This window comes from Pelecanus crispus, chromosome 6 (genome assembly GCF_030463565.1).
Source record: "Pelecanus crispus isolate bPelCri1 chromosome 6, bPelCri1.pri, whole genome shotgun sequence".
Classification (NCBI taxonomy): domain Eukaryota; kingdom Metazoa; phylum Chordata; class Aves; order Pelecaniformes; family Pelecanidae; genus Pelecanus; species Pelecanus crispus.
This window is the reverse complement of record NC_134648.1, coordinates 124,253-142,747: the sequence shown is the minus strand read 5'-3', so window position 1 is coordinate 142,747 and position 18,495 is coordinate 124,253. Positions and strand designations below refer to the sequence as shown.

The 18,495-nt window shown below is 56.2% G+C and overlaps 2 protein-coding genes across 5 annotated transcripts in view; one reads left to right on the top strand and one right to left on the bottom strand.

Moving 5' to 3' along the window:
* Positions 1-9,474, top strand: part of CTNND1 (catenin delta 1) — a 30,911-nt gene extending 21,437 nt beyond the window's left edge. For 2 of the 4 annotated variants that reach the window (XM_075712923.1, XM_075712920.1), the window contains exons 5-18: positions 1,565-2,028; positions 2,141-2,324; positions 2,615-2,732; positions 3,399-3,552; positions 3,957-3,974; positions 4,232-4,300; positions 5,741-5,868; positions 6,464-6,614; positions 6,892-7,084; positions 7,191-7,305; positions 7,888-7,975; positions 8,302-8,349; positions 8,483-8,580; positions 8,997-9,474. In XM_075712923.1, the coding sequence (XP_075569038.1) occupies positions 1,565-2,028; positions 2,141-2,324; positions 2,615-2,732; positions 3,399-3,552; positions 3,957-3,974; positions 4,232-4,300; positions 5,741-5,868; positions 6,464-6,614; positions 6,892-7,084; positions 7,191-7,305; positions 7,888-7,975; positions 8,302-8,349; positions 8,483-8,580; positions 8,997-9,008 (1,840 nt within the window). In that variant the 3' untranslated portion in view covers positions 9,009-9,474. The remainder of the gene's footprint in view (positions 1-1,564; positions 2,029-2,140; positions 2,325-2,614; positions 2,733-3,398; positions 3,553-3,956; positions 3,975-4,231; positions 4,301-5,740; positions 5,869-6,463; positions 6,615-6,891; positions 7,085-7,190; positions 7,306-7,887; positions 7,976-8,301; positions 8,350-8,482; positions 8,581-8,996) is intronic. The other 2 variants (XM_075712921.1, XM_075712922.1) reach the window with 2 other exon arrangements.
* Positions 9,475-11,590: 2,116 nt separating this feature from the next.
* LPXN (leupaxin) lies at positions 11,591-14,787 on the bottom strand. The gene is made up of 9 exons (XM_075712924.1): positions 14,775-14,787; positions 13,762-13,910; positions 13,572-13,627; positions 13,090-13,207; positions 12,866-13,015; positions 12,601-12,774; positions 12,449-12,530; positions 12,085-12,233; positions 11,591-12,008 (listed from the first exon to the last, which is right to left on the bottom strand). The coding sequence occupies exons 1-9, from the start codon at positions 14,785-14,787 to the stop codon at positions 11,742-11,744; spliced, it is 1,158 nt and encodes a 385-aa protein (XP_075569039.1). The 3' UTR covers positions 11,591-11,741.
* Between the last annotated feature and the right edge of the window lie 3,708 nt (positions 14,788-18,495).

The window sequence follows — 18,495 nt, the reverse complement described above, 5'->3', positions numbered from 1 at the left end:
CATCTTTTAGTAGCCAAGCCACGTGGCAAGCAGCACATTTCCCCGTCGGGACGTGCTGAAAGCCAACCTCCCAGCCCACTGCCACCATCTGCAGTGGCACGGCACCATGTGGGCAGCTGTGCAGCAGCACCTCGGGGATGTGGCTGTGAAAGTGGCTGCCACCTGGAGCTGGTGGTTTTGTCCAGTCCTGTACCAGAGGCTGCAGGGGAAGTGGCAGTGTAAGGAGCAGAACCTGCTACCATCCTTTGTTGCCCCTTCCCCTGCCTGCTCGGGGGCAGGGGGCTGCCTGCACCTGATTTGGGAGCTCAGAAGGTGGCTGAGCAGCCTTCAGGGCAGACATGAGCCAGAGGATGCCACATCATCTTGGACCCTGGTTGTGCATCCCCACTGCCCTGGCACAGCAGGGGTGACAGCAGTGGTCAGGCCCCTCTGTTTAAGTGCTGCATCCCCTCCCATCCCCTTCTGTTAGAAATTGCTGTGGATTCCTCTGTCTGGGTGGTGGAAGGATTATATTGCCAGTGACTACAAAAAATAGGGTGAGAATCTGGGATTTTGTGTGGTGTATGTTCTGGGCATGTTAAATGTCACCTTGGCACATGGGGGACCAGTTGCGCTTTCTTGCAGCTTCCATGTGCTTGTTGGGGCTCATACCCAGTGCTGCTAGATCTGCGGGCGAACTGTTCCTCATCAGGGCAGGGTGTGTGGGGCCACAGCTCTTCCCCATGCCTGAGCTGTGAGTGGCGAGGTTGATCCCTGGAGCCCAGGTGTCTCTTGATGCCCAACTAAGCCTGTCCGCTGGGTAACAGTGTAACTTGTGTATATCGCTGGGCATCTGCAGGCTGAAGAGTTTGAGCCCCATCCTGGGTAGAAAAAAAAAAAAAATCTTTGTTCTAGCTGTGATGCTCTGAAGTAATGACAGTGACTTGGTCTGGTAGTAGCTTGCATGTGCTGGGGTGACGGGCTGCAGTGTTGGATGCAGCCAGCAGTGCAGCAGAGGACTGGATGGCCTGAAACCGGACTCTGGGCACCGGCTGTGCCCAGGCAGCGCTGGTGTAGTGGGCCTGGGGAGCCCTGGGGTGACCCGCTCTCCCCGCGATCTGCTGTGGTGTGAACTTGCCCTCTAGCGGCTGCAGGCCCAAATGGTCCTTGTGCCTCTGGGGCTGGCTCCTGGCTCTGTGGAGGTGATGCAGAGACCAGGATCCAGCCTCTGACCCAAAGCTCAACTCAGTGGGTGTGTGTGTGTGAAGCGACTGGAATAGTTGTTGAGGCTGCCTTCTCCTGGGGAACAACTGCCTGCTTCCTGAGCAGGCCTGGGGATGCACGGGGGATGGCCTCCTGCAGCTACGGACTTCAGCTGGACCCTGCGTGGGGAGCAGGAAGGTACCCTGACTCTGCTTTGCTGCCTGGCTCCCAGCCCTTGATGGGAGTCTGCCTGGTGCACTCCAGCAAGGTAGTGGTGACTAGACGCTGTGTGCACTTCAGCCAATCTCCTGGTGGGTTGGAGGGGGCACAGCATCCCCCCAGGTCTAGGGCTCGTGCTGATGCCTGCTATCTTCTCTCCTAGGAGTTATGAAGACATGCTGGTGGATGAAGTGGCCCCTGACCGGTACTACTGGGCCCCCCTGGCTCAGCACGAGCGGGGCAGCTTGGCTAGTCTGGACAGCCTGCGGAAGGGAGGTCCGGCCCCGGGTAACTGGCGCCAGCCAGAACTGCCGGAGGTAATAGCCATGCTGAACTTCCGGCTGGATGCCGTCAAGTCCAACGCGGCCGCCTACCTGCAGCACCTCTGCTACCGTAACGATAAGGTGAAGACGGAGGTGCGCAAGCTGAAGGGCATTCCCGTGCTAGTGGGATTGCTAGACCACCCCAAGAAAGAGGTGCACTATGGTGCCTGTGGAGCCCTCAAGAACATCTCCTTTGGCAAGGACCAAGACAATAAGATTGCCATCAAGAACTGTGATGGGGTACCTGCTCTGGTACGCCTGTTGCGGAAGGCCCATGACATGGACCTCACGGAGGTCATCACAGGTAATGGCTCCAGGGAAAAGAGGAGGGGCTGATTGGTAGGGTGAGGGATGCACAGCGCAGGTTTTTAAGCCCACGTGGTCCGATTGATTGCCTCACGCTTGTGGCATTGCAGGAACACTGTGGAACCTGTCCTCGCACGACTCCATCAAGATGGCCATTGTGGATCATGCACTACATGCCCTGACCGATGAGGTTGTCATTCCCCGCTCAGGCTGGGAGCGGGAACCCAATGAGGACTCGAAACCCCGCCATATCGAGTGGGAGTCGGTGCTCACCAACACCGCTGGTTGCCTTAGGTATGGGAGGGGAGCTACCAACTGCTGGCAGAGAGCTGGTGTGGGTTGGGGCTCCTGTAATGCTCCTTCCTGGCTGCTCCTGCTAGCTTTCTGGGACTGCCAAAGGACATCTGCAAAGGAGCTGCTCTCCTAGGACAGCTACTGGTGATGCAGTCCTTGATTTTGGAAGTGTTTCTCTCAGTGGAGGGGAGCTACAGGAGTGTTTCTCTGGTTTGAACTCTGCTGGGTGTGGGCTGTTCCTCACCTGCCATCAGCTGTCTCTTCCATGACGGTTCTCTCCTGCCTGCCAGGAACGTGAGCTCAGAGCGGAGCGAGGCCCGTCGGAAGCTGCGGGAATGTGACGGGCTGGTGGATGCCCTGATCTACATTGTCCAGTCTGAGATCGGCCAGAAGGACTCAGACAGCAAGGTACTGCAGCGGGGGTGTTGTCGGGGCATGTGTAGAGCTCTGCCCTTGTCAACCAGCTCTAGCAGTGCTCTGCTGATCATGGTGGCTGAAGCTGGGTTCATCCCAGGATGGATAAAGAATGGATGGGGGGATTCTTCACCAGGGAGGGACTAGCTTGGGAAAACCCAGTCCAGGCTCACACCTTTCCACAGTCTCCATTTGGGAAGGGAGAAACTGGGTGGGGTGTGACCTGGGTTCTGTTTGACCAGGAGGTGTCTGGCACTCAGCCTGCAATTCTCAGTAGGAACGTTGCCCCCCGACAATAGAGGGGTGTAGTGGTGTCACTCATCCCCACGCTGGTATCCCCTGGCTCAGGGCTCCCTGAATCTGCCTTGATGAAGCATTGGCTTGAATTTTCCTTGAGACTTTCCTTGGACCTTTTGTGCTTATGGCAGAGAGATTTTTGGCCCAGCAGTGTATGAACTCGTGCCAGCAGAGAGCTGGCCATGCCTGCTTTGGGATGGGGGTATGCTCCAGCTCTATCTGAGATGCAGCTGCATATCCCCCTGGTCCCAGTTCAGTCCCCCTCGGCCTGGCTCTGGGTTGCAAGCTGTGATGGGGCCCTCGTTCAGAGGCATGGGATGGGTATTTGCTGCTCCAAGTCAAGCTATCTGGCTTTCTCTCTAGCTGGTGGAGAACTGTGTGTGCCTGCTGAGAAACTTGTCCTACCAAGTCCACCGTGAGATCCCCCATGCCGAGCGCTACCAAGAGACACCTCTGGCCCCTGCCAACAACTCTGGGCCCCATGCTGCGAGCTGCTTTGGTGCCAAGAAGGGCAAAGGTTTGTTGGGTGGCAGCAGCATGGAGGGAGGTGGGACAAAGACAGATCTACTACAGTGGAGCTTGAGGGTGGTCTGGGGTCTCTGCGCTCCTACTCTGGCATCTCTTGTGTGAAGGCAGGCTAAACTGCAGCTTTCTCTGGAGATGCAGTGGTCTGTGCCTCCCCGGCTTTGGGAGCTACTGCTTGGCTTACCCAAAGCACTTGACACAAGCTAATGGTGGGTTTCTGTGGTGGTGGGATGGTGATGGATAGATGTCCACTAACTCCACACCTTCCCTTTTGTCCTGTGTTGCCCCTTCCCCTTCCCTTTGCTTTCTTGCCAAATGATCTGCCCCATGATGCTGTCGACACTTCTCTCCTCCTGCCTCCCCTCTCTCCTGTCCTTCTCTCCGCTTCGCCAATAGACGAGTGGTTCTCCAGAGGTGAGTGCGCTCTTGGTTTTAATTTTTCCAGGGTTTGATTGGGTGCTTTCTGTAGCCCTCTTTGTTTCGCCCCCTGCCAGCTGGGCACGTACTGCCTGCAGTGTGGCTAATGCCCTTGACATCTCCTCCTGGGACATGCTGGTAGCTTAGCTTCAGCTCGCCTCTGGGCCTGTTCTTGTTGCAAGTGGCAAAGAGCTGTTGGGTGGAGATGGGTGAGGCGAGGAGGTGTCTTATGCCTCTCTGCTTGCCCTTTGAAGGTAAAAAGCTCCCAGAAGACCCTGGTGCCGATACAGTGGATTTTCCCAAAAGAACAACTCCAGCCAAAGGTATGTTCCTCGGTGTGTTTGTGCAGGGCTTGGGTGTGCAGGGCTGCTTTTCCACAAGTAGTCCAGGAGAGGAGTGAGTAGAGATGATTTCCCATTGAAGTGAGCCTCTTAAATGGGCAGAGGTTTGGTTTGGAGGAGGTATGTTTCTGGTTGCCTAAGTGCCTGTTAAAGCGCTAGCTCTGCCACAGACAATTGTGAGGATGCTTGTTGTGCTTGGAGGAGGTCAGTGCTGCCTCAAGACAGGCTTCCTGGGGCTGCAGAGGGACCTGTTGCCCTAGGGACTGAGGGACAGCATGGTGACACAGCCCTAGGAAGGGTAGCCCTCTATCGTGATTTCAGACTCTCAGCACAATTGCCCTCTTGGCTGCTCTTCTCTCCTGGACATGAAGAACAGGCAGGATTTAAAGCCCAAAAACCCTGCCTTAAAGCGTTCTCCAGCATGAGCATGAGGAAGGGTTGTTCCAAAAAGCCTCTGGGGACAAGAGTCTCACTGCCTAGAGGGCTGTGAATCACAGCCCCTCCCCAGCTGGCCAAGCAGTGGGCATTAGCCCAGGGCTTGAGTTAAGCTCCTTCTGACCCAAAACATCCTGTGGTTCCTGGGAGGACCCTGGTGCTCCCAAGTGTACAAAGAGTCAAGCTAGAAGAATCACAGGGAAACCTAAGACAGACCTGACCTTGTGAGCAGCTCAGATATGCAGTGGTGGCTCATCAGGCTGACCTGTCCTGTGGGAAGTCAGCACCCATCTCTGGTGGAAGCCTGAGAAGCCACCTGCTCTGTCGTTGGGGGCTGGGGACATCCCTCACCACAGCTGAGGACAGAGAGCAAGATGGAAAACCTGGCCTCACAACTGTAAACTGCAATCTCACTGCTGCTTTAGAAGTCACTTCCGGGCATACGTTTCTATGGAAAGGAGTTAATACTTGAAGGCCTGATCCCTGCCTGCTTGCTAGGGTAGTGGAAAGCTGGAGACCTAGTGCCTTCAGTCTCTGAGGATGAGCTGAACCCAAGCTTCTTCAGTGTGGTGTTGGTGGCCACTTGCTCAGGGTGTTTTCCCTTTCTCCTGCTGAGAGTGTGGGCTGAGCCTTTGCTACCACAGCACTCAGCTGCCAAGTTTGCTGCCCCACCATGTGCCCTTGCTTGGGTTGGGTACTTCTCAGCCAGGTGTTCTACTGAAATTGAGGTCTCCTTGCTGATAGCAGCAGTGCATTGGGGACTGTGGGCAGCAGCCACAGTGTCCTTGATCAGGGCTGGTGCTGGGGGCTGGGATTTCTGGTCCTGTGGGGTAGCCTGGCCCCCTCTGTATCAAGGATCCAGCCTCCAGGGAGCACTGAGCCTGGATAAAAGCTTCCAGCCTCATCTGCCCAGCAGTGCTCCTTTGAATGAGTCAGATGCTAGTAGAGCCCTGGAGTGAGTCCTTCCTACCCGTGTTCTTCTGGCAGGCTATGAGCTCCTCTTCCAGCCAGAAGTGATCCGGATATACATCTCCCTTCTAAAGGAAAGCAAGACTCCAGCCATCCTGGAGGCTTCGGCAGGAGCCATTCAGAACCTGTGTGCTGGCAGTTGGACGGTGAGTGCCTTGTGGAGCTGGCCTTGTCCATGTTCATCTGTGTTGTAGGGAAGGGGGCCTTGGGGAGCAGGGAGCATCACCCTCGGGGTACAAGCAGTGCTGTAGATGGCCAAGGTTCTGCTGTTTCAGGCTGTTCACTTTGTGCATGGCTCACTGCCCAAGAAGATACAGCTCAGCAGCATGGTTCAGATGTGGACCAGGTCTCTCCTGTGCTGTTAAGGGTTCTGTGCTCCCTGCCAGCTGTGTCTTCCCAAGGGTTGCCTGTCCATGTCCCTGCTTGCAGCCAGCTCCCTCCCATTCCTTCCCTGCTGTAGGCTGGGGGCGGGGGATGAAGGTTGGGCCTCTTGACAGCCCCTTGACCTGCATTCTCTTGGCGTGTATGGAAAGGACCATCTGGGAAATCTTGCTTGACTGGCCTGCAGAGGGGGGCTTTGGGATAGGAATGGGACCTTTGCAGTCTGTGGGTGAAGCCAGGACCCTCAGTTCCCAAGATGAGGGTGGGCAGCAAGGCTCCCAGTGGTGTCCCCAGCCCCAGGAATGGGGAGAGGCTGTGCCTGCCCAGGGTACACTGTGGTGCTTTGCCTCTCCCCTGCAGTATGGCCGGTACATCCGCTCAGCGCTGCGGCAGGAGAAGGGACTCTCTGCCATTGCTGACCTCCTGACCCACGACAGCGAGCGAGTGGTGAAAGCAGCATCCGGAGCCCTCCGCAACCTGGCTGTCGACTTGCGTAACAAAGAGCTGATAGGTGAGGACTGCAGAGGAGAGGACATCATGCTCTCTGTATCCATCCGGGTTAGGCAGGAACTTCCTCCTGATCTTGGCAGCTGTGGAAGTGTGTGGGCATGGCATCAGCCCAGTGTCCGTCTACTGCTCCTCTCCCAGAGTAGCATGTGCTGAGCTCCACTGAGAGGGACATCAAAATTGGTCACCTGTCCCTGATCCTTCTGCAGCGATTTCCCCCCCACCTCCTCCCTTGCATTCCTATTCCTTGCTTGCTCATGCTCAGCTCTTTCCCTTCCCAGGTAAACATGCCATCCCCAACCTAGTGAAGAACCTGCCTGGAGGCCAGCAGACCCCAGCCAAAAACCTCTCTGAGGACACAGTGGTGTCAATCCTAAACACCATTAATGAAGTAATTGTAGACAACCTTGAGGCAGCCAAGAAGCTGCGGGAAACACAGGGGATTGAGAAGTTGGTGCTGATCAACAAATCTGGGTAGGCTCTGCTTGAAGGACAATGCAAGGGGCAGAGAGAGGCTTCTCCAGGAGCTTCCTCAAGGCCATGGGTATTTCCAAACATCTCTTCCTTCGCCTCTTTCTAGGAACCGCTCAGAGAGAGAAGTCCGAGCAGCTGCCCTTGTCTTGCAGACAGTCTGGGGATATAAAGAGCTGCGGAAGCCCCTGGAGAAGGAAGGCTGGAAGAAGTCAGATTTCCAGGTATGGGGATGGGGGAACAGGGATGCCCTGTTGTGGCTGGGGCAGTAGGTAGGGTCCAGCAGCATGGAGGAGGGTATTCCTGGAGCTCAGCAGTACTGGGTTTCAGCTCTTATCTTGCTGGTGGGATTGGAGACCCCCGAAGGTGTCCCCTCTGCTGTTTCTCAGCACATGGCTGGCAGGAAGTCTCTACTAAGGAGGAAACACTCTGTAGAGCTTTAAGCCCTGTGTCCCACACATAAGTGTGCAGATCTGCAGACAGGAAAGTTTGCTGCACTAAAAGCCACTATGGCAGTGCTGAAGAACGAGGTTCTCCAGGGCTCAGCCGCTTTCCCAGAAGCTGGGATTGTCCTTGCTTCTTAAGGGCTGGCTGCTGCCCTGACCCAGTCTGGGCAGACTGCCTCCGCGCTCTGATGTGGATGCAGCCATGGGCTCTGGAGCACCCTCTGGTTGCTGCAGAGCCCTTGCCCAAGGGCTGTGGGAGGGTCTGTCCTGGTGTTGGGGGCTGGAGGGGTGGGGTGGGGTGTGCTGATGGGGAAGGAATATCTGGGCCAGGGTGCAAGTGGTCACTGTCTGGTGTTCCAGGTGAACCTGAGCAATGCCTCTCGGACTCAGGGAGGCAACTCGTTTGATGACAGCACCTTGCCTCTCATCGACAGGAACCAAAAAACAGGTACGTATCTTCCCTTCAGCATCTGTCCCCACTGTTGTCCTTCTACCTTGTGGGTACCCACAAACAGCTGGCCTCTGTCCCGGCCCTGCTCTTCAGCCCTGGCTTTCTTGGCAGCCACAGCTGCTCACACAAGGCTGTTAGTTTGGGCTTCAGGTGGCTTCTCAGGTCTAGAAATGATGCGTGCAGTTAACACAGGTCCTGTAGCACCCTTGGGTCAACAGTGCTGTGGCTGGGTCTGGGCTCCTCTAGCTGGGGTAGGCAGTGGTTCCTCTGCCGCTCGTGGCTGCAGGGGCTGTGTCTGATCTGCTGTTCTCCTGTGCTTGTAGACAAGAAATCCTCCCGGGAGGAGATCCAGATGAGCAACATGGGACCAGGTAGGAGGGGGACTGGAAGAGGGGCATCTTGCCTCCTTGGTATGCTGGGAGGGGGCAGAGCTCACATCTCCGATGGGGATGACACTGCCTCCCACGGAGGTGACATGACTGACTGTCCCCTCTCCTGCTCCAGACAACTATTCCACAGTCAATGAGAGGGACCACAGCAGGACACTGGACCGATCTGGTGAACTTGGAGATATGGAGCCGGTGAAGGCAGCGCCATTGATGGTGAGCAGCTCTTCCTAATGAGGGAAGAGTAGGTGGGACTGGGGTGTAGGAGATGGCACATCACTGTCCTGGCTGGCAGGAGGAGGGGAGAATGGGGCTCCCACAACTAACACCCCACCCTGCTCCATCGCCCCTACTAACCCCTGTGTGTCTGCAGCAGGAGGAGGGGCAGGAATCACAGCCTGAGGTAGAGAAGGCGGAGGAGGATGCTGACGTGTTTTCCCCTGTGTCGGTATGTCCCGCAGTGTCCTGCCCAATCTGAACAGTGGTGACAGATCCTGCTGCGCTGTTAGGGGTGCTTTGGCCAGCCAAATTCTGCTCTGATTGCTGCTGCCTGATCCATCAGGGCCGTGATCATGCCTCCGCTGCTCACTCACTCTCTGGGCGTGCTAACGGCTCTCCCTCTCTCTCCACAGCAGAAGATCTAGCTGCCGTCCCCACCTCCACTCAGTTTGGGTTGATAATATATTATATATATAAATATATATATAACTCTTCATGGTGGAATGGACCGACTTTTACCTTGTCTTATTTTTGGATTTCTTGCTGGACTGTTTGTGCCAATTAGCCAGCCAAATGACTGGGCCTGGTCCCCCGGCGCAGCCCGGGCCACTCTGCCTCCTCTAGACTGCTGCACCTCCTTGTTCTGGGACACCTCACCAGATAACTCCTCCCTGTCCTCCACCACCTCCTTCCTCCAGAGAGTAAAACCCTCCTGCCTGACTCTGCCGGATCGACCGGCGTGGATGCTGCAAAAGTACTCTGGATCTCTGCCTTGACCAGGAACTGCCTTCTCTCCCATGCCTTCCCTCTGCTCGGAGTCATCTGCAGAGACAGAGACTGGGATCTCACTTGCCACCTTTTGGTGTTTTGTTTTTTTGGGGTTGGGTTTTTTTTTTTTTTTTTGCCTATAGGATATATTTTTGTGCGGGATCACTCTTCAACCAGGGCCGTGGGGACAATGGGAGCATCCCTCCCTGGTGATGGTGGGACCGGGGGTAAGGGGAAGGAAAAACAGCAATAACTTCTCTTACTTTGCTCTAGATGAGGCTTTGGGGGCATGGGAAGGGGGATCTGGCTCTGGATCCTGCAGAGGGGTCTGGGTGGGGCCACTGGCCCCTGCCCAGTGACTGCGTGAGGAGGAACCCTTATGTGGGGAAGATGGTCAGTACTGAGGGGCTTGGGATGGGCCTCCCCACATGGGAGACAGTTTGTCCCTGTGGAAGGAGGAGATGTGGCAGGGCTTTTGGGGAGAGGCAGGCTACTTGGGGCGCACTGTGTGCCAGGCGTGTGGAGCAGGCGCTGGCAGGGCTGCAAGCGGGTAGAGCCAGGATCCCCCCCTCTCACGCCCACGCACCAGCTGCCTGTGGCGGTGCCCCTCTGACTTTATCTTGACACGTGCCTTTCTTTTGCCACTGTGAAATAGCTCTTTGAATCGTACTGTCTGGCTTCTCTGCTGGGGAAGGGGTGTTTCCTGGGCTTCCGGCAGGGCTGAGTGTTTCCCTTACCTGCCAGGAGCCTTAACTGTCTGCAGTGGGGCTGGAAGCCTGTTTCTGGGGGTTCCCAGACCCCCTGCCCTCACTGATGCAGTGCAGGGCTCTCATCTGCATCCTGTCCTGGGGAGACTAGGCTGCCACAGGAGCTAGGACGTATGCATCCTCCTCTCTGCTGTGGTGGTGGGAGGCACATCTAAGTGCTGTGATCTGTTGGGGAGCCCTTGGGCTCCCTATGCAACTGGAAGCCTCTGCAGGAGGCTGCAAACTGGAGCAGGAGCCCTCCCCCTGAACCATGGGCTTGTCTGGGGAGCAGGGAAGCTGCAGCAGGCAAACTGGTGCCTTGCCTCCTGCCTGTTCCTCTGGCTGAGCCCTCCCTGGCTCTAGCCCCACCTCAGCTCAGTTTGGTTTTGTTCTGGGGTCTAACTCTTCTCTTTTCTTTTAAATATGTAAAACACTAATTCCTTTTTTTAATTTTTAATTCCAAATGAACCAAAAAAAAAAAGCTTCCCCCTTCTCTCTTCCCCTGCCCTGGCTCTGCTGGGCCCCCCTGCCCTGGTGGGCAGTGGGGCTAGGGAGGAGGGAAGAGGGGGGCAACAAGCTGTACCCTTGTCTGATTCCTGTGCACACTCTTGTAACGCTTTTAAAACAAAATGATTTTTTTATATAAATAAAGTTTTTAAAGTGTGTCTGTGTGCCTTCCACCTAAGGCTGCCACCTTGGTGTTCTTGGTTTTGCAGTTGGGACCAAGTGTCTTTTCCAGGAGCAGGGCTGTGCTCTTGAGTGTTGCTTGGCTGTGTGTGGCTCTGAAAGATGCCACTTTGTGACAAACCCTTTCTTGGGCTGGAGTGACATTGCCTTCTCTTTCTAGCAAAAGATTGGAGGAAAAATAAAAAGCACCACAACTTTCCTTTGTACTGAGCTCCTAACCATTTTTGCAGGGTGCCTGGGGCTGCTCAGGAAGTAGTCAAGAGCTCTTCCTCTTGCCAGAGTATCAGGGCTTCCTGCTGGCAAACCTTTCCCTGAATTTTCTCTCTCCTCTGGTGGCTAGTGGACTCTGCACAAGTGGAGAAATACCATAATTTCTCTAGTACTCAGTGCATCCTTAAGAAACCTGGCCGGGGGAGGCCTCTGGAGCAAGGGCTGCCCCCCCCCAGAGCACAGCTAGGCTGCAAACATGCTCATCCCTTCCTGAGGAATGCTCCAGCCAGGCTGAAACACCATGTTAACTCACTGTGCTTTCACCTGTGTGTGTGTGGAAAAAAAAAATACAGAAAGTAAGTCTGTAAATTTGTGGAAATACCTTTTTGGAAGTAGCTTTCTGGCTTCTGCTTCAAACCAGTTATTTTACTGAGGCTGTGTTGCTGTTGGAAAGATTTCACTTTTATTGCTTCAGGTGGAGGCGACAATGCCCAGGGTATGTGGCTTGGCAGGGACAATGCCAGGAATGTCTTGGGGGGAGGGGGACAAGGAATGATGCCTGGGATGTCTGGCTTGGCAGAGAAAATGCTGGGGACATTTGGCTCTGGGACAATACAAAGGATGTTTAGCTCATCAGGGATGATGATAGGGATGCCTGGCCTGGCAGGGAAGGTGCCAGGGATGTTGATGGTGTAGATGATATCAGGGACATCCAGCCAGGCAGGAAGGGTGGCTGTGTGCTGGGGGTCAGAGGAAGAGCTTGTCATGGCAGGCCTGGCAGTACATCTTGTTGCCGTGCTCGCGGAAGGTGCCTTTCTGCAGCTGGCCCAGGCAGTAGGCACAGATGAAATGCTCGGGATGGTACTTGCGCCCCGCGGCTGTGATGCAGCGGCCGATCACGGGGCGGCCGCAGCCGTGGCAGATGCTGCCCTGCCGCTGGTGGAAGTGCAGCTCACAGTAGGGCCGACCCTCCAGCTCAAAGAAGGAGCCGCTGGCGAAGCTGCTCAGGCACTCCTGGGGGGAAGGAGATGGGGAAGGTTGGCACGGCCTCAGGGACAGGCTCACCCCTGTGTCCCTGCTGCCCACTCACCGCGCACACGAAGCACTCCGGGTGCCAGACGCCCTGCAAGGCTGACAGGTAGTTGTCTGTTACTGGGCGCTCGCAGCCCTGGCATTTCGGGGCAAACATGGCCAGGAAGTCCTGGCGGCAGTACGGCTTCCCGCTCCGCTCGTGGAAACCTGTGGGGAGGGCGTTGGGATGGGCACCCACCTGGGGGAGGCTCACACTGGGGGGTAGTGGGGCATGGCCATGGGGGTGCCCAGGATAGGAGGCAAGGGAAAGACCATGGGGGATGTCGGATGGGGTAATGGGTGTGAGGGGTTGGGCTATGGGGGGGATATCCGGGGTGGGGGCAATGGGGGCAGGACCCCCACACCTGTCCCCTGGGACATACCATCATCTCCGAACACTTTCCCGCAGTGGGCACAGAAGAAGTGCTCGGGGTGCCAGGTCTGGTCCAGGGCCGTGAGGACTTTCTGCAGGAAGAGGCAAGGTGAGGCGGCTGGTGGCGGTGGGGGGTGGCATGGGAGGCCGCGGGGGGCTTACCTCACGGATGGGGCCGGCACAGTAAGCGCAGCGGGGGGAGAAGGCCTGGTGGTAGTCCTCCTCGCAGTATGCCCGCCCGCCCCGCTCAAAGAAGGGCTGGTCACCCAGCTCCTGCCCGCAGCCCGTGCAGGTGAAGTGCTCAGGGTGCCAAGTTTTGCCCAGGGCCGTGAACACCTGTGAGGAGGTGGGGAATGGTGAGAGCAGCTCCGGAGGATGCTGTGAGCTGAGAGGAGCGGGGCGCCAGGATGGAGGCATGGGAGCTGACCTTGCCGGCGATGGTCTTGTGGCAGGCAGCGCAGACGCCAGCGGGAGTGGCTGTGATGCCTAGCTCCTGTAGGTCCCGGGTGAGGCTGCCCAGCATGTTGTCCAGCGAGGGCTCCGCTGGCACCCCGTCTCTGTGCCCTACAGCCACTAGCTGTGGAAGGAGGATGGTGAGGGCCGGGTGAGGGCCAGGCCCCCGACCTCCCTTCCCCCAGGAACAAGGCTCACCTTGCTCTGCATGTGGCCCAGGTCGGCCAGGAGCTCGTCCAGCTGCCGGGCGGCCACCGTGGGTGAGGGCGAGGGCACGGGCGCAGGGAACAGCGGCTGGGGGACCGGTACGGGGCTGCTGGGCACAGCAGAGAGTGAGGGATGCTGCGGCTTTCACCCCGAGGCTGAAGGGTACCTGGGACTGAGAACCCTCCACCCCTGCGAGATGCTGCCCTTTCCCCACAGGCCAGAGCAGGGGATGGGGGGCCTCCCTGGGGACGTGCTGGCAGGGGGTGGCCACATGGGCGGGGAGGGGGCTGCTTGAAGCTCAGCCCTCACCCCAGCAGTGCTGCGGGGATGCAGGATACACCCCCCTACCCCAGCTCGTGGAAGGACCTGGGTTTTGGGGGGGCATGTAGGAGGCCAGGTGACCCCAGAGGATGTGTCTAAGCGATGGAAAGGGTAGCCCCGGATAAGTTTGCCTTCCCATGGCCATATTTTACCTGTACACTGTCTTCAAAGCCTCTCCTGGAGGCTGAGCCCGAGGCGGCAGCTGCACCTGGAAGGACAAACCCTTGCGGCAGAGCCCGCAGGATGCTCCCCTGGCACCCTTCACTGTCTGCCCAGCACCGCTACCCCTGTCATGAGCTGAGCAGGGTCTCAGCCACCAGCCCCACCATGTTGAGGCATTACCTTTAGGGCCGCTGAGGCAAGTGGCTCATGGCCACGGGGGGCTGGGGGTCCGGCTGTGGCCGGATCCTGCTTGCAGGAACTTGGCACCTGCGGCATGCGGTCCTTGGAGGTCGGGCGAGAGCTCTGCTCCAGTTCTGCCAGCAAAGCATCTGCACAGAGAGATGCAGGTTGGGCATCCCAGTCACTGGCTGCCCTCCCTGCCTGTGCACACTCCTAAGAGGTCTTGTGCTATTCCTAAAATCTCAGGAGCAAAAGTAGCCTCACAGCACCTTCTGCTAGCCAGGTGCCAAGGCCCCAAGGGGCTGTGGTGGCCCTGAGCACCCTTGCCCAGACCCACATCCCCAATGCAGGATGGACCCACTACACTGCGCAGCCTTCCTGAAGCGTGGGGGGCAGCTGGCAACAGGGGTCCCACTTCCCCTGTGCACTATCTCTGGCTTATGAAGAAACATCTACCAGCCCTTAAATGCATCCCAGCACAAGCCCTGGCATGGGAGAGCTAAACCTCGGTGTTTTCTGTGCACCCAGAGTGGAGTTGCCCGCAGGGAGGGCAAAGCGCTTTCTCTTTTGGCTTTTACCTTGGCCATTCCTTGGCATCTCGCTGCCTTTACATAGGGAAACGGGTGATGCCCCCCCACTGCACGGCTGCTTCCCGGACCCCATCTCCCCCACTCCAGGCCATGGATAACTCCCAGCACCCTTGGACGTTGCGCCGCACCCTTTGGCTGCTCAGCCCTGTTGCGTGCAGCCAGGATTGCATCGCTGTGGCAACTCGTTTCCTGCCTTCAAGCACTCTCCATTTTTGGCCAAGTGCTTGCTCAGCTATTTGGGCCCTGTTTATCCCCTGAGATGGGAGAAGGCACGGCAGGGAGTGTGGCTCCATTGCTGCCCCCTCTGCAGCATCGCCACCTGACCCTGAGGTAGAGGAAGGACAAGGCTACCCCCGAGCTGCTAAAGGCACAACCCCACAGCAAGATTGGGCACAGGACTGACTCCAGAGGGGCCCAGCTTACCTAAATCCTCCATCCTGCCTCAGCATGGGGTCCCGGCGGGCAGGGGCAGCGCCTGCAGGGCGGCGAGCTGGCAGGCTGGACTGCACAGGCTTTCAGTTCCGCACTCCAGCCTCGCCTCTGCCCGCCCCCGGGGCTGGGGGTTGTCACTCGGGGTTTTTCCTTTGTGGGTTTTCGCTATGCACCACGTGTGACAGGCAGCAGGCTGAAAGCAGTGGTAGAGGCTGGGGCAAGGGGAGCCGAGAGCAGTTCCGGATTGGGGTTGGAGAGGGAAGAAATTGGCCAGCAGGTTGTCCAGGGAGCTCCTGATTCATAAAAACATCCAAGGGCCTTGGGCTTCTTGGCTGGAAGCCAGAGCACGTGTCCTGCAGACCCAGGCCTTTTCCAGAAGCCACTGGCGGCATGTAGCGAGGGATGGTATTCCTGCGCCAGGTGGAAACTCATTTGTGACGGTGTGATAGAGGCAGGCACAGCATCCACAGTGCCGGCATGCTCCGATGCAGCCTTGCCTTTTGAGGGGGATGCTTTCGGAGCCTCATCTTGGATTTCCAGGTAATGGCAAATCCCTTTGTGTCACTTAGAGCCAGTGTGAGTGCAAGGACTTGGCTCGCTGCAGCAGTGCAGGCAGCGGTGGCACTGCCAAAACTGGCGGCTGTGTGACTCTCTCCCTGCGTTAATGCTTTGGGCCACTTAAATGTTTCCCAGAGGTGCCATGCATGTGGCTGCCGGGCACAGCTCAGCCCCTGATGCTACAGGCATCGGGATACACCCACTCAGCACATCACTACCAGCCAGGCACAACACCCAGTAGCAGACCGGAGCAGTTTTCTGTGCTGGTAATTTGAGCGATTTACCCACCATTGGGACTTTTCTGCTTCTCCCAAGCCAGACCACTTCAGTCTCTGGGCACCCCATGCAGCTATTTCAGGTGATAAGCCCACGAGCACCTGAATGTGTGTCTTCAGGCAGGAGCAACGCAGGTGTTGCTGGCAGAGACACAGGTTGAGGTAGCAGTCTGCCTGGCCCTGAGACGCAGGCATGGGTCCCTTGCTGTTCGGGCCCATTTGGGAAGACAGACCTACGGGTACTGCCATTATCCCTGGTGCCTCCACCGATGCCCAACTCCTACGAGGGTGACCTAGTGATATTTACGGCTTGGCTTTTTAGCAGAGGAATCTTTTGGCACGGCTGAGAGCAGCCAGTGGATGTTGGAACAGCTCCAACAGGCTGGTTAGTAATCTGGGGTGGGGGAATGAAGCAGAGGCTGCTGCAGCAGAGAGGGGTAAAGAACTGGCATATTCATTGCACCAGCAGACAGGGAAATGGCAGGAGATGGCAGTGCAATGATGCCCGCAATCAAAACATGTCCCAGACCTGAGCTGTAGGCATCTGGGATGACGTGGCAGGGGAGCACGGCACCAAGATGCTCCCCCATCCCACCACAGCCCCCTGGCTCCAGTTTCTCCCCCAGAGCTGCTTTTCCAACCTGCTGCAAAGGGCGTTTCCCCCACACTGCTGCGGGTGCGCTCCCCCTTGCTGGTCTACCATCCCATTGCAACACCCCTGCCCCGCTCTCCCTAGAGCCGGGTGCAGCGACTAACCCTAGCCAGCGTGTGCAGGGAAGGCTGCATGCAGCTTGACGTGTCCTTTGTGCTCTTGCTTGGGGTTTTGGAGGAGGCATCACGTTGTAGGTGCATGGATAACATCTCAGACACCTTGGCTTCCAGCCCCACGCAAGCCTGCAAGCTTCACTGCATCCTTGCTAGGCTCCTTCTGAGTTTGGGCTACCCAGAAGTTTCAAGGATGCTATAAAAGCCTTGGGAGTGAAAGCTATGAGCCACGCAGCTAGAGCCCATGGCTCCCTGCTGCTTCTCCTGCGGGTGTGCAACACTGGTTGCAATGTCTCACCTCTGCCATGCCTCCAAAACCGTGGGTATCTCTTTGATCTCACTCCCATACTCTCTGGCTTTGCCTCTCTTCTGTTCTGCCAACCCTCCATATCATCCCCAGGGAAGAGGCTTGTTCAGGAAAAAAAAAAAAAAAAAGCACATTCCAGATAAAGCCAAATAAGCCTAATTTTTTTTTTTCCCCAGCATTGCCAGGTGAGAGGAGCCCCAGTTCTGCGTGCAGCTTCACCATGGCAGCTTTATGCCTCACTGGGGGAGCTTTCAGGAGATCCTCAAAGAAAGGGCTGCAATCAAGCACTGCCTCCAGACACGTGATTTTCCACAAAATGGCCCAGAAACAGAAGATGTGGCTGCTTCAGAAATATTACTGATCCTGGGGAAGGAGAGGTTCACCTTAAGGCTAAATGAAGGCAAGCAGGTCTCTGTGGCGGCAGACCAGCAGGATGCAGCCATCTGTCCGCACCTGGAAGAGGGTCTGCAGTTGGGACCTGTAGACATCCTCATGGGCACCCGCAGGCTCTGTCAACGGCTGGGCTGAGCCAGCTCCTACTAAGTCTGTCCTCTCCATGGATCCACTAAACTGCTGCGCAGTGGGAGCTGCAGCATCCTGCACAGCTGAGGAATGAACGCTTGCTGCACAGGTCAAGCTGACGCAGTCTCGGCCACCCATTCTCACACGTTGCTGATCCCATCTGCACCGTCAGGGTGGAGCAGGGCTGAGTTAAGCCCCTTTGTACTAAGCTGGCACGCCAAGGTTCACTTAATTACTGACGCTCCATGTTGGTGACAGCTCTTTTGTTATCTGCTCGCAGTAGGGACATCCAGCAGGGCACCATCTCAGGAAAAGCCACGTGGGACACTAAACTGCGAGTCCCATGATACGTTTCAGGACAAGCAATACTGAGAGCTACCCAGAAGACAAGACGAGGCGCTGCTTGTATTGCTCCCTTATGGCTACTTTGAGACACGATCATTGCGTCAGACACTTCCTTTTCTGCAAATAACAGAACCTTCCTGTCTGCAGAAGGTTTCGGGTTATTTTTAGACTTCTCAGTGATTTACTCTCCCCCTCCAGTGATAATATGAACCCTAGTGTAAACAAGTATCTGGAGCTGTAACTTCATATTATAAAATTTCCCATTATAAAACACAAGCCCAAGAGATGCAAATGGCTTAGCTGTGTCCTGATCTGAGCTGTATTTCTGTGCAATGGTTTAGCCAACCTATTTTAACAAGAATTAAGCAACACTGTGCCTTGCCTACAAAGGAGAAATCGATCACGACAGCAACTTGAGAATAACTTCCCACATTGAGACTCTCTAGTTTGAAATAACATTGATTTTACTTAAGAATAAATGCAAAATCATTTCATAGCAGAGAGTATGGGTTAACTGCAGCAGAGCAGTTAGTTTGGAAAGTGATGTCAATCAGTTTTCCAGCTAGACAAGTCCTTGGGGAGAGAAAGAATATTTTCAGCCACTTACAATACAAATAGCAGTACCAGACATTACTTAAATTCTTGCTGAGATTTCCTTCTTGAGGAGAGAGAAACATTTAAATTGAAAGAAAACTGACAGATTGACATTGGACTGACAAAAAGCAAGAGCCAGCCAAACTATCTGTGTGCTGGAAAGGAGCCTTAAACCACTCAGGTAACCAACTCCAGAGAAGGTTTGTACATTGCCTTTAAAAAAACCACTGCTGCTGAGAAAGCATGCTGCCACAGCTTCTGCAGAAGGGTGAATCGGCAGCCTCTTGCCTTGATCTGGAAGGGATAGAAGGAATCCCTGTGAGAGTACCTTGAACTTTTCTAGTGC

Excerpts from the sequence above, each read along its gene's own strand:
- LPXN (XM_075712924.1), bottom strand. Across the intron at positions 12,234-12,448 it reads GAAAGTGTTCGGAGATGATG|GTTTCCACGAGCGGAGCGGG; the intron begins GTATGTCCCAGG and ends CCCTCCCCACAG. Across the intron at positions 12,009-12,084 it reads CGGAGTGCTTCGTGTGCGCG|GAGTGCCTGAGCAGCTTCGC; the intron begins GTGAGTGGGCAG and ends CCTTCCCCCCAG.